This window comes from Callorhinus ursinus, unplaced genomic scaffold (genome assembly GCF_003265705.2).
Source record: "Callorhinus ursinus isolate GAN/ISIS: 27379988/994484 unplaced genomic scaffold, GSC_fseal_2.0 scaffold1, whole genome shotgun sequence".
Lineage (NCBI taxonomy): Eukaryota > Metazoa > Chordata > Mammalia > Carnivora > Otariidae > Callorhinus > Callorhinus ursinus.
This window is the reverse complement of record NW_027397063.1, coordinates 5,188,308-5,205,873: the sequence shown is the minus strand read 5'-3', so window position 1 is coordinate 5,205,873 and position 17,566 is coordinate 5,188,308. Positions and strand designations below refer to the sequence as shown.

At 52.0% G+C, this 17,566-nt stretch overlaps 1 protein-coding gene across 4 annotated transcripts in view; it reads left to right on the top strand.

Annotated features, from left to right (window-relative positions):
• HUNK (hormonally up-regulated Neu-associated kinase) overlaps positions 1–17,210 on the top strand; it is a 101,048-nt gene extending 83,838 nt beyond the window's left edge. The window contains exons 8-11 of one of the 4 annotated variants that reach the window (XM_025872169.2): positions 2,161–2,244; positions 7,327–7,374; positions 11,153–11,333; positions 14,012–17,210. In XM_025872169.2, the coding sequence (XP_025727954.1) occupies positions 2,161–2,244; positions 7,327–7,374; positions 11,153–11,333; positions 14,012–14,670 (972 nt within the window). In that variant the 3' untranslated portion in view covers positions 14,671–17,210. The remainder of the gene's footprint in view (positions 1–2,160; positions 2,245–7,326; positions 7,375–11,152; positions 11,334–14,011) is intronic. The other 3 variants (XM_073891239.1, XM_073891236.1, XM_073891242.1) reach the window with 3 other exon arrangements.
• The last annotated feature ends 356 nt before the right edge of the window (positions 17,211–17,566 follow it).

The window sequence follows — 17,566 nt, the reverse complement described above, 5'->3', positions numbered from 1 at the left end:
TTTATATCATTTTATTATGTGATAAGGAGTAAGAAAATCTCTTGTACTGTGCCCAGGTTCTCTGTTCTCTCGTGATAATGAACTTAAAAGATACTGGACTTGAAGCTGCTTCCCGTTTCCTTTTTGTGAGACCACATGCCCCATGTTTCTTTCTTATCTTATCCTTTTAAATTCTATTTGATATGTATTTTATCATGTATGTGACCTGTTAGTACAGTGGTACATGCTTATAGTTGTAAATAAATATGCATATATTATAGGTGCCTTCCTATACGTTTTTCACTTATATGGGTTCAAGGTCATACCATTTGGGGACCACTGTGGTAGAAGATAGTAGTTAAGAATTTAAATAGCTGTCAAGCAAAAGGAAGAAAAGAGGATCAACACACTGATTTTTTTTTCAAATGATGACTGTTGTCCAAAAATTAGTTTTTAGAAAGTGTCTCCATGAAGCTGACTATCAAATTCACAATTCCATATTTAAAGGGTGAAATTGCTACTTTCCTAAATAAGCTAGCCGATTCAAACATTCTTTTGGCAGAACTTCTTTGGATGCCGATCGATAAGATGGAGGGACTTTTGGGGTTTTTTGTTTTGTTGTTTTTTTAAGATTTTATTTTTAAGTAATCTCTACACCCAACGTGGGGCTTGAACTCACAACCCAGAGATCAATAGTCACACACTCTACTGACTGAGCCAGCAAGGCACCCCAAGGGACTTTATTTATTTATTTATTTATTTATTTATTTATTATGATTCATTTATTTATTTTTAGACAGAGCGAGTGAGCGAGCATGCACATGAGCAGGGGGAGGGGCAGAGGGAGAAGGAGAGAGAGAATCTCAAGCAGACTCCACACTGAGTGCATAGTCCGACATGGGGCTTGATCTCACGACCCTGAGATCACGACCTGAGCCAAAACCAAGAGCCTGAAGCTCAACCGACTGAGCCACCAGGCGCCCCAGGACTTTAGTTTTTAAAATATTTTCTTTCCTCTGTCTCCACATGTACAGATACACATTTTGGTTACTCACACTCTTCCTAAACAATCACTAAAGCTCTTAGGCTGTGTCTTGATTTGTCTTTGTTTCTTGCCATCTGCTTGTTTCTGTTCCTGCGCTCTGCCCAGCATTGGGGTGGCATGCAAGTGTTGCAAAGCCGAGCCGGTCTTTGTCTACCGAGAACGTTCCCTGGAAACTCAGCTAATGTGGTTCTCGCTGGAGAAGGTTTTTATTGTGTTGTGTCTGTTTTGCACTTAACCCTTCAATCATAGGACATACCTGGTCTGAGAACCAGCGTCTAGGCGTGGGGCTGCTTTTAACTAGAGTGAATTAATCCCCACGGAAAGCTACAGCTGGTCTGCTCCATAATTTCCACACACGGGTAATTTAATTGCATGGTATGCACTGTCCCAGCTATTAATCTCATCAACCAATTACTAACAACCCAAGTATAATTTTAAAACTGAAACTAGTGAACTAAAAAGTAAAATACATACCTTAACAATTCCTTAATTATTTGTCATTTCTCCTTTTCTCTCTTGGTTGTCATTTCTTCTTCCTAAAACCAAGAAGCGTGGACTTTATGTTGGGGCCTTATGTAAGGCCATTCCGTGAATATTTGTTGGTTGGCAAACTAATTAGTCATTTAATTCACCCGTCTCCAGACAGGATTGCATGTCAATCATGCACCTAGATCATCTTAGATACAGTTTGCCATCATCTTTAAGCTGTATTATGAATTGCTGTGACTCACTGGGGGGTGGGGCAGATGAGGCTTATTGTTTTTCAATAAGCCAATAAGCAAGGTCCATATCCGGTTTAATAGGTCAATAAAATAAGTTATTCTTTCTAGCTCACGTATTTGGTTTCTGCTTTCACATCTTAGAGTAGCCTTTATTGCACTGATGAAAAATCTGAGACCAGCAAGGAGAGGTGATGTGCCCAGGGTCAACAGTAGGAGGTTGCCTGACTCTGGGTCCGGGGCTCCCCCACTTACCGCATCCCGCCTGCAGGCCATCCTCAGATGAGGCTTTGCATCGCAATTAACTGGCTTGCCAACCACTTTTGACAGTGCTGCTTTAAAAATGAACGACTACTTAATGGACATTTCTGCTTCCTGTGAGTTAAGCCATGCTTTCCCCCCCTTCTTCTCTGATAGAAATCTGACATCCAGGACAGCATTTGCTACAAGACCCAGCTCTACCAGATAGAAAAGTGCAGGCCCACCAAGGAGCCCTACGAGGTGAGTGACCCCCAAAGCAAAACCCAGGGTCGCTTAGGAAGAGTGGATTCCCATTTGGAGAGCAGAATGGACAGGAAACCAATGATGGTGGGACACAGAAGCAGCAAAAGACAAATACTTACTGGCTTAACTGAGCCCCGAAAGATGGTTTCCAGTCGAGCCACGATCTCTCAGTCGTCAGACTGTGTGGTTCTCAGCTGTGGCCACACATTAGAATCACCCGGGAGCATTTAAATATGTGGGTGCACAGATGCACCTCAGACCAATTCCACTGAATCTCATGGGGCAGGAATCGGGGGCAGAGGGTGGTGGTGGGGGGCTCAGTATTTTTTAAAGGTCCCTGGCTGATGCCATTGAGTGTCCAAGGTTGGAAACCATTGTGAGGTCTTCAAAAGGCAAAAATGAGATACTCAAAAATATACATGAGTGTAACGCTTGGCATCAGAAGGAAAAAGTAAAATGAGGGACAGGAAAAAGTGCTGGATGAAAGCAAGCTTTTCCGGGCACCTGTCCTTGACAACTTGATGCTACCTAGTACATACGTAAGAGAAGATACCAAGATTCTTTGATTTCAGAGTAAAAACTAGTATCGTATGGCAAGTTGTACCAATTTTGGACCCCACATGCGTGCTTGGGAAGAGACTGTGCCTGGGAAGCCAGATCCGGGGCCCGGGGTGAGGCCGCCCCCACCCACCCACCCACCCACCCACCCCGGACTCCTCACTCCGTGCTTTGTCAGATGTGGCTTCTCTGCCTTCTCACTAATTTTCCTGGGAATCTGCTTGACTTCCCCTCCCAAGCCTCCAGAATGTTTTCGTTTGAGGAGAGATCAAAAGGGGAGCCCTCCTTCCTCCCTGCCCTGCTTGAGGTCGACGGGCCTGCCCGCTTCCCTCCTCCCTTTTCGGACTCCGTTTTCATCCTGATTATCGCACAAGCCGGGCCTGTCACCAGAGAAGGAAGTTCTCCCGGCTTTTTCTTGCGCGAAGGCTGCAGTGAGGGTGGGTGGTGACTGAGCATCATGCCAGGCTCCTTGGCAGCGACAGCACGTGCGGCATGGCCCAAGCCAGTCCAGTAACACAGGTGACACAGAGCTTGTCACGTGTAAAGGTGACAGGAGCCCAGGGAAGGCCACCGCTGAGCGTCAAGGCGGGGCAGAATGGCACGGCTGTCCCATCTAGGCACAGCCTAGGGGACAGTGAGATTGAAGGAGGTGGGGATGAGGAGGACGGTGGCAAGGATGACCGGGGTGGCCAGGGAGCGTGCCGGAGACCCTGCTGGGAATGGCACCAGGGAGACCATGGGAGAGGCCGAGTGTAAAATGGTCAGCGGTGTCGGCTGAGCAGTTAGTTAGACCCTGGGGGCTCCTACAGAGACCCGCTCGTGGAAGTGGCCAAGGCAGAAAGAGCTTGCATGGGCTTCAGAAGGGGACGAAGGGAGGTGGAGACAGTGAGCGTAGACCTCTCTGTCGGTGGCACTGGCAGTGAAGGGAAGGAAGAGGCCGTGCCCCCCCCACCCCCTGCTTGAAGGATACGGGGTTGGGAGGAGTGAGGGCAGAGGAAGTTGGGAGGGACTCCAGGGATGGCTGGGGGTGGTGACCCCAGACCGGAGGCCTCCTTCCTCTGAGACAGGCTGCAGCACCAGCATGATGAGGATGCGCATCAGCTTTTGGGGGGGCCGGGTGTGCGCTGGGGCTGAGCAGCAAGCCCACGCATGGCTTTCAGGCTGAGGGCAGGAGGGCGGAAGTAGTGTAGGGGCCAGACTCCCCTGAGCTCCAGACCCCTCCGGCCGGTTGCTTGCTAAACCTCTTCCTGCATGAGCGAAGGTGTCCCCAAACCAGTGTGCCTGGACCCGGCCCACCCCCAGGGTCTCTGCAGATGGCAGCCCCACCCCCAAGTACAGGGCAGAAACCCGGGAGTTACTTTCCCTCAGCCTCAGATCCTGTCAGCAGGATCTGCCAGCTTGACGCCTAAACCTCTCAAACCCCAACACCCCCTCCATCTCTGCCCTCCCACCCCATCCCAGACAGCACCGCCTCCGGCCTGGATGTTGGCCACAGCCCTAACTGGTCGCCCCCCCTTCCCCATGAACCCCTGGCCCTCCCTTTTTTGCACACCAGCCAGAGCCGAGCCATCCACACTCAGATGGGATCACGTCACTTCCCTGCTGCAAGCCTTCGAAGGCTTCCTTAACCTGGAAGGCAAAGTCGGTGACATGGCCGCCATATCGCGGATTAGACTGGCGTCTGCTTGCCTCTCCAGCCTTGTCCCCCGGACCCACACACACAGCCCTGCTTCTTGCTGTGGGCTCAGACCCACGGGGCCTTTCAGACTTCTGTGCTCTCTTGGCTCCCGGCGCTGTGTACACCCTGTTCCCTCTTCCAGAATGTTCCCCTCACCTCTCTTTGCTGATTGGTATCTTCTGTCTTCAGATTCCAACCCCTGCCATTCTCTGACCTCTGCCATTGGGTCCCATCTCTCTACAGGCTGTCACACCCCATTCTGCATCCTGGAGCTCGTCCCATTTGCACGTTCTGTTTGCTCAGGGAGTGTTTGACTCAGATCTCTCTCCCACTCTGGACCGTGAGTTCCATAAGAGCAGGGAGTGTGTCCCTTTTGCTCCTCACAGTATCCCTAGAGTCCCACACAATGCTCTGGCATGCAGCAGGCGCTCAGCAAATATTTGCTAAATGAACAAATGGAAGAATCGGGTGGATCTTGCCCCGGGTCGCAGGCAGAATTGGGACCACAAGGGAAGAAGGCGGAATGATCCAGGCGGGACACCTAGCTTGACTGCAGTGGCAGACCCACCTGCAGCCTAGCACCTAAGTCTCACTGTCATTACCAGGTGCCCAAGCCCTAAGGCAGGGAGGGACATCTCCTGGTCACTTGCTCAGAGGGTTGTCACCTCACCTGGGGTGCAGAGGATGCAGAATTCACCGTGATGCTCTCTTGCCTCTTGGTCTGCATTTGACTCTTGAGGGCCTCAAGTAACAATGCACCCAGTGCCCCATGCGTGTGCCCGCAATGGCCTCCGAGCCACCTTGCTGACGTCTGTGTCCTCGGTTGCCCTCGAACCTGACCCCTGCGATTGTTTGTTTGAAAGCGTCTGTCATGGGAAAGGGGCCGTTTTTTTTTCCCCCCACCCAGATTATTTTTCTCTGATGATTATCTCATTTGGCCTGAAAACACATGGCGAGTGTTTTAAACATTTGTTGAAATATTTAACAGGGTTTAAATAGGAACGCTAATGGGAAAAGAGCATTTCAATTTTCTATGATCCGTTTGTTTTCTCCAAATGGCAGCGATACTTGTACTAATTAAATTATGAGCCGTTACTAGATTATCTAACCTGCCTCTGTTGGAGCCCAGAGAGTGAATGGGGCCAGTTAGAAAACATGTTCAGAGGAGCTGAAAGGGCCCAGGGTTTCTAGGTGAAGCCGCCTCCTCAGAGCCTCCGTGCGCCTCCTTCCAATCGCCAGGCGCTGGTCCAGGAGAAGCCGCAGGGAGGGGGATGGGTTTCAGGTCACCCGCATGCGGGCTGGCTGGGGGGGTGGAGGGGGGCTCGGGGCCCACGTCCTGGCCCCGGGAGCGCGCGTGGCCTCTTTGTTCTTCTCAGTTCCAGTTCTTTTTCTCCTCGGAGACAAAAGAGCTGAATTAAGTTGAGAAAATGTCCCCCTTGGGATTACAGGACTGTTCTTGGACGACTTCTTTCCTCCTGTTCCTTTCTCCTCCTCGTCTTTCTCCTCTTCTTCCTTTAAAAGGTGGCATATATGTCTGTAAAAGTGGGACACATGTCTCATCTGAGAACGCCTCGAGCATGTGCCCCCAGGGACTCCTCTTCCTTAAGAAAAAAAAAAAAGAGGCCCTCGAGGATGGGGGAGGTCGAGGAGGGGCAGTCGTCATTTTGAAACTGGCTTCTGAGAGCCACATAGAGCCGGAGGTCATGTTTGTTAAAGTCCACTAAGGTGCGGGGAGCAATGTCAGCTCGGCCTCGGAGGGCTTCTCGGCAGCACAGTCACGGGGCAGCGTGGGAAGGACGCTGTGCGGGGGGTGGTGGCAGAGGGACCGGATCCGTGTGCAGGGGCTGCCGTAACAAAGGGTCACACACAGGGTGCCGAGCAGCAGGGATTCGCTGTCCCTCAGTTCCGGAGGCCACAAGTCCGAGCTCAAGGCTGGTTCCCTTCAAGGGCAGCGAGGGGAGAAGCTGTCCTGTGCCTCCTAGCTACTGGGGGTTACCGGGATCTTGGGGGTTCCTCGGGTTTGGGGTTCCTTGGCTTATAGCACCACTGATCTCTGCCTGCAGCTCTTCTCTGCAGGTGCGTCTCTATGTCCAGTTTCCCCCCTTTTATGAGAATCTCAGTCCCACTGCATTGGGGCTGGATGACCTCCGTAAAGGTGACTCCCCAGCAGGCCCCCTCCTCAAAGGCGAAGGCGAGTGCGCTTTCGCACTCCCCTTTCCCCCAAGCATCAAAGGGGACAGGATCCGCTGCCCATCCTGACTGTCTTCCAAGAAGGTCACATTCTGAGGTCCTGGGGGTGAGGACTCCGATATAGGAACTTGGGGGGAATGCAGTTCAACCCATCGCAGGGGCAGTAAGTTTAAAGGGAAAATACTAAAATGTTTGCTTTTGGTGTGTTTCAAATCTATGCAACTTGTAAAAATAAAGTCTGGAATCAGATCAGACAATCTGTGCTGTTGGAAATCGGAATGGTGGTTACCTTTGGGGGCTGGGAGAGGACACCGGTGGGGGTACCAGTTGGGTTCTGTATCTTGATCTGGGTGCTGCTTCCGTGCATGCTTTTGCTCTTGGAGAAAATGCATTGGTTGAACCGCTTCCTTGCCAGGAGAGCACTCCTCCATTAGGTGTCTTAGACTTAATAAAAACTAACCTAGAAAATCTCTTCAGTGCATGAAGTAGAATATCTGCTGCCTAGGTGCATGATGGTTTAGGAGTTTGGCTTCTTGTCTCTAAACATTGAAATGAATAATTCTCAGCCAGAGCTGCAAGTGGTAGGGGATAGAGTTTAGGGGATAAACGGCAGGTACAGCTTCTTAAATTGTTGAAAATGTTGCTTTTCATAGGCCTCCCTGGACACCTGGACAAGAGACCTTGAATTCCATGCTGTGCAAGTAAGAACCTGGGGGTTATGATGGATTAGTTCGAGTTCTCCAGGAAGAACCAACAGAGAGAGAGAGAGAGAGAGAGAGAGAGAGAGAGAGAGTGTGTGTGTGTGTGTGTGTGTGTGTGTGTGTGTGTGATGCCTGGATACCCAGGGAAAAGTGGATGTTTCAGCTCAGTCCCAAGGCCTTCTGGAAGCAGAATTCCTTCTTCCTCAGGACACTTCAGTCTTTTCCTCTTACTGCCTTCAACTGATTGCATGAGGCCCACCCACACTGTGGGGGTTCCTCTGCTTTACTCAAAGCCTACTGAGTTAATTGCATCTAAAAAATACCTTCACAACATCTAGACTGCTGTTTGACCAAACACTGGGTACCATGGCCTAGCCAAGTTGACACTTGAAATTAACCATCACATATGACCCTGAAGGTTGGTGGGTCTTTGCTCAGGGCTCTCTGGATTCTACGTACCCCCATCCCGGTCTGGAATTAAAATGCAGAATCCGATTGGAAGTGGGTTTATTGGAATCCCCTCAGATCAGACTGGTGCTTTCTATGTTTAGTTGACCATTTTTTATTGTCTTGTTGTAACTATACACTTGGCTATGCATTCATGTTTCTACCTATATGAGAAGTGGGCTGTGCAACAGTCCAGAGCTTCTGTGGCCTAATTTATGAACCAGGCCCTCTTTTTCTCAACTCTGTTGTGTTTTTCCTGTGGCAAAATCAGATCTCTGTGGCTTTCCCAAAGGAACCAGCAACCAACACCTGGACCCCTAGGCCATCCCAGTGGAAGGTCACCCTGTTACACTCACAGATGCAAAGCTGGGGAGGAAGGCAGAGGGGGCCCACTCTTTGGAACACAGGAGACTAGAGTCACAGGGATGAGTCTCAAGGGACCAGCCCTGGGGCTCAGATCTCAGAGGCCGAGGACCTGCTTTTCCTCCTCCCACTGCCTGTTGGGCTTGCAGACCGATCCTTCCAGAAGCCCAGTGCACCATCACTCACTAGCTTCTTCCTCTTTCCTCTCAAACAATCATGACACTGGAAGAGTCTTGGGTAGACAGTCCTTTATGAGGCTACATTTTCAAAGTGTCCAGTTTTGTCAATGTCCACGCACTTGTGCAGTGGGCGGAATGTGGTTTATAGGGAACTGGAAGCTGTTTTGTGTGGGGCTTGCTTCTGGGGCCTCACGGGGTCCCCTCTCTCATCTGCCTTGGGGAGTTTGGTTGGGGGTGTTGCGGGTGTGGGGAGTCTGTGAGAATCAGAAGAAAGCCAAAGAGAGGCTTCACTGGGAGGGGAGTGGGTGTGGGCATGTCGAAGGGGAAAATAATGAGTCCCTCTGAAGAGCTGTTTCTTTTACATAAAGCACTTTTGCATCCTGTTCCCTAGATCTCTTGTGGAGAAAATAGGGCATGCAAATGAAGAGATATAATTGGATGATTGGTTGCATTTGGTCACCTGTGCTTGGAGGGCGCTGAGATTGGCTGGTGGTACACAAAACGCGTTTCTTGTGTGTGCTGTCGACCCGTCCACAGGCAGTGTATGCCCGGCAGGGATCTGTTGGGTGGTGAATTCTTCGTCTCCCCCTAAGAAACTGGTCACCGTGAAATCACCCATTCTTTTGGGCTGGAGAAGGGCGTCCTGGGGGCTTTTGGAGAAAAACACAAGGGTGCGGGATCCTGGGATTAAGTTCAACAGAGTGGCCCGAGCAGGTGTCCTCATTCCATCCCCCCCCCGCCCATAGGGGCTTTCTGTTTGGTGCCAAATATCCCTTTGTCAGTTACCGAAGAGATTTCTAGAGCCAACCTTGGGCTCTTTCTACAGAAAATTCATGCGTAGTACACCTCTCAGTGCTAATGGACTCTAGTTAGGTGGTGGTGCTGGCCCCCAGAAACTTTGCATCTTGACCCTTTGGCTTTTGAGAAGCCAGAGAGAGTTGGGGAGGAGCCAAGATGAAGCCATGAAGCCAGGCAGCGCTCTGAAGAGTAGGGATCCCAGAGCAGGCCAAAGGAAGATGTACTCATTGTTCTAGAACACAGTCCTGAAAAGGAGGGAGCTGCACTCTTGTCTTTCCTTCCAGTACTGTTTTATGGTGTTTCATAGAAGTGCATTTGATTGCCTTTTTGCCGTTTAGAGTGTAAACAGTGGACCTGGTGATTTTTCTCATAAAAACAGAGGTAGAAAGAACAGCATGAGAGGAGGAAATTTTGCCAGACTTTTCAGGACAAGCCTGTCATGTGCCCTTTGATGCTTGGGGGCACAGGGGAGTGAGAAAGCTCGCTCCCCTTTGTGTTAGAGAAGGGGGTGTTTCATTGAAACATGGAGAGGGAAGCAGTGGAGGATCGTGGCCTTGACTGAGATGGACTGGAGCAGGCAGCTGCCCCTTTCCCCTCGGTAACATCCTACACCATGACCTGGAGCACAAGTGTTCTCTGTGGCATCCCCAGTGCCGACCTGGAGCCCAGGGACCACAACCTGGTCCCCGTCCCTCGCCAGCCCTGTGTCCCCTGGGTCCGCCTTTCGCCTGGCCCTGCCCCAGGCTTCCAGAGGGCGTGCGGCAGCAAGGATGGAGAACACCCACTTTCCGGGCTTCGCCTCTCCTTCCTTCCCGCCTCAGCCCTCCACTGGGGACAGCCACAGCGTCCCCCAGGGGCTGTGGCCCCCACGGTGACCCTCAGGCTCAGCACGGCACCCCCACTTCCAGTTCCTTCCCTCCCATTTTCTCCCACCCGCCAACTGGGCAGCCTAACGAACCCCACTCTGGAAAGGCTTTGAAAATCCCCCTTGGAAAGGGCCCTACAAGCACAAGGAGAGGCTTCCTTAAGAAGCTTTTCAACAACATCCATGAAAAATGGATGAGCTCTCCTGAATTGCAAATGCTCTTAACATTGAAGGCAAAAATGTGAAACTGTCTTTTTTTTCCCCCCTCACTGGCAGTGAGGTCAGGGACACTGTTAAACAGTAAACATCAAACACTCTTTAGGGCCAGAGAAGGAACTTTGGAGCGGTATCACCCTTCCCAGAAGCTTGAACTCGATTTTAATTCAGTTTGGTTTTCACTGGCTTTTTTTTTTTTTCTTTAACATTTCAGTAACTATTTATTAAGCCTTCTCTATGTGCCTGGCTTTATGCCAGAGGCTGTGGGGTGGAACATATAGAAAATAGTAAAATTCACTCCTGTCAGAGGGATTATAACAGAGTTCAGGAAAGGCAAGACTTAGAGCAAAAATGGCTAAATAGTGCCGGTGTTAAGCGCGCAGGCGAGGGCCTGCGTGACCGAGGGTGGGCAAGGCTCAGAAATGCCCAGGATGGCGCAGGGTTCCGACCTCCTTGGCTTGACTGAACACACATGAGTACACAAGGAGATGGAAGTGGTTGCATTTCATTTGCAAAGTTGCCTTTGCAAAACCACTGCCATGAGCAGAATCTGAGGGCCCTGCTTTAGAGAAGACTACAGATTTCCGGAAGTCCTCATGTGCTTTGCCTTAGCTCCTCCAGCATGTTCTGGAACAACTGACCTCCTCGGAGTGACCTTGCCCTTGCTGGAACACCTTGAAACAGTGCCGTGCAGGGAGCCGAGGGTGACGGGAGCCAGCCTATGGCCTAGGGAGGGGGGCTCCCTGGAGCGTCCGCGGGGCCCTGGCTCTTCCGTTGCTCAACGTGCAATTGAGAACAGAGTTTTGAGAGGCTGGGCTTTCTCAAATCTCCTTGGATAACTCTTCAAAGGGGAGTCACATTGTGTATTTGTGTGTGTGTCTGAGTACATGTGTTTACTTCTGACTTGAAGGACGAAAAGCCCAAAGAACAAGAAAAAAGAGGAGATTTTCTTCATCGGCCGTTTTCCAAGAAGCTGGACAAGAATGTGCCCTCGCACAAACAGCCCTCTGCCTCTCTCATCACACAGATTCAGAACACTAAAGCTCTGCTGAAGGACCGGAAGGCCCCCAAGTCCGGCTTCCCCGACAAAGGTGGGTCAGCTCAGGCTACCGATTAGGCCCCTTGTGTTGAGATGCATGGTCACTGCGTCCCCCTCATGGGTGGCTGTGTGGGCCCCTGGGACACACACGAATCTTGTGCCCATGGGAGAGTGGTGAGCACACCCAAGGGAACCCGAGAACCGTCAAGGTCCAGACCGTGTGGTTTTGGCCACCCGTGCCGGCAGGCTTTGAGACAGCAGGGGCGGGGTGCACTGTCTTGTGGGAGCAGAGACGGGGTACATGGCATTGTGGGAGGGAGCAGAGATCAGGGTACAAAATATTTCAGGAGTGGCGATTGGGATGCAGGAATAGAGACGGGGGTTGTGGGATAAGGCACTGAAGCATGGTCGAAGAGTCTGGGCTCTGGGCTGGGGGTGGGGGGCTCAGACCCCGCTCTGTTGGCTTGTTGTGAGCTAAGTTCCTGACCCTCAGAGGATCCAAAGTTGTTCCCTTACTGGCGCAAGGAAACCCACCTGTCAGAGCTACTGTGTGGATTAAATGAGGTACATACGTGGGCTTGTCCGCCCCTTTCAGAGTCCAGCACATCAGGTAACTGATAAATACGAGGCTCCGTCCTCCGGGACAGTGGTGAGCAGCGTGGAAAGCAGGCAGGCGAAGCAGGAAAGTGTTGGGCAGATTCAAACAGTGGGGCTGTTCCCCAAAGAGAAACCTGGTTCTCAGCCAGAGAGGAAAATTCCATTGGATTCACTTTCATTCTTGAGCTTTCCCGAAAGGCAGTGGGTCTCACAGGAGGAGCTCTGCTTATCCCCCAACTTAGTGCTTCTGCCTTCTGGCTTTGTCGGCAGCAGCGAATTCGGGCCCTTGACGGTGCCGTCCCGTGGATGTCCCCGAGAAAGTCTACGTCAGGGCTGATACTTTGGATAACTTTGCTACACTCGAGGTGGATTCCACGCCTGGTAGTTTTCCTGGGCCTGTTACCATTTGTTTCTTTGCGTTTTTTCCTTCACCTTGGCATCTGAGAGCATGATAGGTCAGAACTTACCTAGTCTCTAGCACTGAGCACTCACTGTGTGGCAGACCCTGTTTCAAGCTTTTAGCTCACCCCACCCCCACTTCCAGAGCAGAGGAAGTAGGCACAGGGAACCCTACAAAGTCAGAGAGCTGGTGAGTTGACAGAGTCTAGATTTCCAGTTGGGCTGCCTGGCTCTAGAGCTTTCTCTCCTGACCCGTGTGGCCTCCTGCTTCCTGATAAGGATGGATGAAGAGGAGCCAGCCAGGGTGCTCACGGGGTGGGGGGCTGGTGAGCAGGCCCTTTCTGCGGGGGGTGATGCAGTGTGCGGGCCAGTGACTCTGGGCTGGGAAGCTTCCTCGCAGGCTCTCCATCTCCGGGGAAGTGAAGGATGCAGGACTGGGCAGAGGGGAACGTTAGGCCACCAATTGGGAGCACACGGCCATGGCGGGGAGGGGAGGGAAGGGGAGGCTTGTGTGCCAGCTGGAGCACTGGACACATCAGCCCTTCAGTGAAATTTTGCGTCTCTCTGCCGGTGAACCTTAGGCATCTGTGGTGGCCTGAGGAGGAGATTATTCTGGAATCTGTGGATTTATTTATGTGAGGCCAAGCGGATGCCCTGCGCCCTGGGCTCTCGTGAATCACTCTGCTTATTTCTGCAGCTGAGGCTCAACGGGGGGACGGGGGCCTAAAACGTGGGCCGGTAGAAAAGGGAAGTGAAGACAGGGCTTGTTCCGCAGGACCTGGCTTTATTTCCCTCTGCTGCAGGTTGCTGGGGGTTTCCCTTTCTTTTCTGGCGCCGCCTGCAAACCTGCATTCCAGGCGGTGCCAACCTGATGGGGAAACCATGGGGACGGGCTCATGGCCTTCTGTGTAGAGATGAGGAGTGTGTCACCCCCGTCAGAGTCGGGTGAGGCTCCGGTCAGTCGGGCGTCGTGAGGGCGGAAATTCGGACACTTACGACAACACGGATGAGCCTTGAGGACGTTCTGCTCAGTGAGACAAGCCAGTCCCAGAAGGACAAATACCAGAGATTCCACTCATGTGAGGCACCCGGCGTAGTCAGAGTCACAGACAGAAAGGAGGATGGTGGGTGCCAGGGGCCGGGAACTGGGGTTACTATTGAGTGGGGAGAGTTTTAGATTTCCACCATGAAGAGTTTTGTTTCCCAGCACCGCGGATGTATTTGACACTACTGAACTGTTACACCAGAAAACGGTTAAGATGAGAACTTTATGTTATGTTATGTTACGTTATTTATTTATTTATTTTAACCACAATTAAAAAAAAAGTCACAAGGGAAGCACTCCTTCCAGTGTTGCTTGTCTGAGCACCAAATTCACGGGTCCACAGCCCGTGGGCTGGGTGTGTGTGCTTCTGGTTCTGCTGATTCAAAGACTCATTGGCAGGGTCCGGAATGTTAAGCAGCCAAAAGGAGAGCAGATGTCAAGGTGGTGCCATGGGCAAACCGGAACGCAGGAGGCCTCCTGTCACCAGCCTGCTGTCCCCTCCAACCTAGGAAGAGCATCTGGTTCCCTGTGGGGAGCGCCGGACGCTGGGGCCCTTTGCTTCTTGGTTCCTTCTGGTGTCCCCGGGGAAGGGTCGTCTCAGTCAAGAGGCTGAAGCAGGCAGGGGAGGGCCGTTCCCATCCCCGTTCACGCGACTGTCCTCATGATGTCCTTTGCTTTCTTGGGTGCAGATTCCTTCGGCTGCCGCAATATTTTCCGCAAAACCTCAGACTCCAACTGTGTGGCTTCTTCTTCCATGGAGTTCATTCCCGTCCCACCCCCCAGGACCCCCAGGATTGTCAAGAGACCAGAGCCCCCTCAGCAGGGCCCTGGGGGCCCTGGCATCCCCCCCAAGGAAGACCCCCTGGTGCTGGATATGGTACGCTCCTTCGAGTCCGTGGATCGCGAGGACCACCCCGAACCACTGTCCCCGTCTCATCACTATAGGGCTCTAGGCTCACCCGGGGGCTTGGCCCGTGGGAATCCCGGCGAGCGGACGCTCTCCCCGGCCCTGCTGCCTGGAAGCCTGTCCCCTCTGCAAACTCCTTTGCATCCCACTCTGGTCTCCTTTGCTCACGAAGAAAAGAACAGCCCCCCAAAGGAAGAGGGCGTGTGTTCCCCATCTCCGGCTCCCAGTAATGGCACCACGCAGCCCCTGGGGAGCCCAAATTGCGTGAAAAGCCGGGGCAGGTTCCCCATGATGGGCATCGGACAGATGTTGCGGAAACGCCAGCAGAGCCTGCAGCCCTCCGCAGACAGGCCTCTGGAGGCCAGCCTGCCCCCGCTGCAGCCCATGGCCCCCGTGAGCCTCTCCTTCGATGTGCCCGATGGGCTCAAAGGCCAGTGCTGACCTGGGCCAGGGGCAGGGTTCTGGGTATTTCTTAGGAAAGTAACGGAACAGAGCTCCCCACGTGCATCGGGTTGTGAAGATTGGAAGGCCTCGTGGGAGCCTCCTTTAGGGCCTCTCCTCTCCCCCTGCCGGGCCATGTCCCAACTGTGAGCGGCTCACACCCACAGACCCAAAGCCTGCACCACCCGGGCTTGTGCAGGGACCCCAGAGATGCTGGAATTTACTAGGAGGTGTGGCTAGAGGGGCAGCGTCCTGTTCTCCTCCCAGCCCGCCCACTCCCCCCCCACTTGCCCACCTCCCTCTGCTGGGCCGCTGGGGGGCATCGGCCTCTGGGCTGCTCACATCCCAGCCTGTTTTGGATCTTTGCTCACTTTGTGCTCTGTGGCTGCCTCTCAGGACTGTGACTTCTCCCCACGTGACTGGCGGTGTCCCAGGGTGGTTCCCCTTCCTCTCGTAGAGGTGAATCCCTGCCCGCCCGAGGAGCCCCTGACTCAACTGCCAGGCCCGGGGCACTGCCAGCAGGACACCCCCTCCCTCTGTGTGGGAAGGGGCACCGGGGCAAGGACAGAGCCAAAGCGTGGGCACCCCAATGAAAGGAAGAGGCCAAAGGGGACACACATTTGCCATCTTCTGTTTTGGTTGAACCTTGCTAAGCATCGGCGTATCTTTTCCAAAGATGATTTTTTCCTTAGGGGATGTCAGATCAAAGTAACAGAATTTAAAAAAAAACCTGGGTGGGGAGATGAGAAGCGATCCTACCAAACTCGTGTTTTCACGAGAGGATATGCACGGAGGGCACCGGCACTCTCCCACGTGATGTTTCCAGTGGCCACTGGCCCTCCCATGGCCTGCAGGAGGGCATGATCGTGGCGGGCCCTATGTTCTTCCTGCTGTGCCAACACAACCTGAACCTTCTGGAAGGCATGGGACATACTTACAGTTAATGATTGAGAAAGAGAGAAGATGTTAAGGTTGAATGTAGATGCATCTGGAAGGCATCGCTCATTACCTCTGCTCAATGCAGTCTTCGAGCTGCCAAGAAACCAAGTGTGGTTTCGGTGGGACAAGTTTGCTGTAAGCTCTGAGCAGCCTCACGCGGCGGGGATCACGTTCAGAATGCAGTTCCATGTCTTCTCTGAGGAAAGCAGCATTCCTCAAACGTGCTTTGAGTCCACGTTCTGTGTTCATACCTTTTGCCAAGGTTCGAACCAAAGATGCATCTCCGGTTCTGTGTCCGTGCCATCCCGTGTGGTTTTGTGGATCTCGGTGTTGTCTGACCGTGTCTCCCAGGAGCCTGCTGGGGCTGTCTCCACGTGGGGCCTGGGCCCTGGCACTTGGCGGGGGCTGCTTTGTCATGAGCAAAATTGGAAAAAAGAAGAATCACCACGGGGTTGGATAGCGGTTAGCTCAGGAGACGGGTCACACAGTGGCTTGGGGTCTTCAGCTCTTGGCTCGTGCAGGCATGAGCAGAACTCACAGCTGTGGTCACCCCAAGGCTAGTCCACAGCCCATTGAGTCTGAAACAGGCCGTGGGCTGGTTCTTATGTCTTTCCTTATTTAGCCGTCATGACCTGCATCTGCTCTACACGTTTCTGACTGAGCCAGGAAAGAGCGGATATTTGGCTGACCCTGGAAGCCACTGAGATAAGCCCAGTCTCGGCTGACCTTGACAAGACCCTGGAACTGCTCCCTGCCCCCTCGCTGGGATCCTCCCAGCTGAAGGGCTTGTTAGGAAGGAGTCAGGCTCCTGGCTGTTGGTGTTATTCCTCTGTATGGCTCCAGACCGGGTTCCAGAACTTTCCATTGAAAATGGAGCTTTTTAAGTGGAGAGAAGAAAAGCATCTGAAAAAGACCTCTCTCCGTTTGACGTGAAGTGTCTGGTTTTTGATCGGTGAAGGAACCTTTTTTGAAAGTGTGACGCTCTGCAGGTTTGCAGGCTCTGTCCCTGTGCCTTGTGAACTTCTTTCCCTCTATGTCTCGTTCTTGTATTGTGCTTTCCTTGAGAACGTGAGTGTTTTTCTGTATCGCTGTTAGCTCATTGGGACATGCATTCTGTTCCTCGACCCAGCCGCACACGGTCATACAACTAACTGACCGTGTCACCATTGGTCACTTGAACTGTGAACTCAGGTTTATTCCAGAACCCAGTGAGAGGTGAGGGGGGAGTTAAGAAGGGGGGGGGGCAACTGTATTTTTTGTATGTGAGCACCTGACAAATTTATGAAACCAAGTGAAAGAAGAAATGTTAAATTCTTTATTATTTTATTATATTTATATGGGAAATTTGACTGTCCCTTTGGTAAGTACAAAGTGTGTTGTCTGTGCAACCCAAGACTGTCTGTCATTAGTCTGTGCCCATGACCTCAGTCAGCCTGTAGTTAACTGACGGACATGACCAACCTGTCACCGTGTGAAGTCCAGGAGGAAGAGTCAACTGTAATTGTACGATTTGGTCGTAAGTAAGGACTGTATTTATGTCACCATTATTAAATATATGTACTTTTATAATGACTGTGAAATACACTTTTCCCTCACTCTGACTGCCTCCTTTATTTGCATTTGGTAAATCTTAACACACTGAGTACGTTGCAGTAGTTGGTTGTCTTCTACATGAAGTCCGTGGCCCCGCCACTGACTGGATACAAGTGGGAATCGAGCTGTAGGGTATTTGGGGGCATCTTCTGCTCCTGTATCACCACTTCATTTTGCTCGTAACAGGTGTATGATCTACAGAATTCTTATCTGACCGATGTACAGCAGACGGCGGTTCAAGACGAATCAGCATTTTTTTTCTTTTTTAGGGGGTTCAGGATCTCCCTTGGAGATTCTGAAAATGGCACATGAAGAATGACATCTGTGAACAGTACATCCAGCTTTTGTCCTTGCTTTAGGGTTG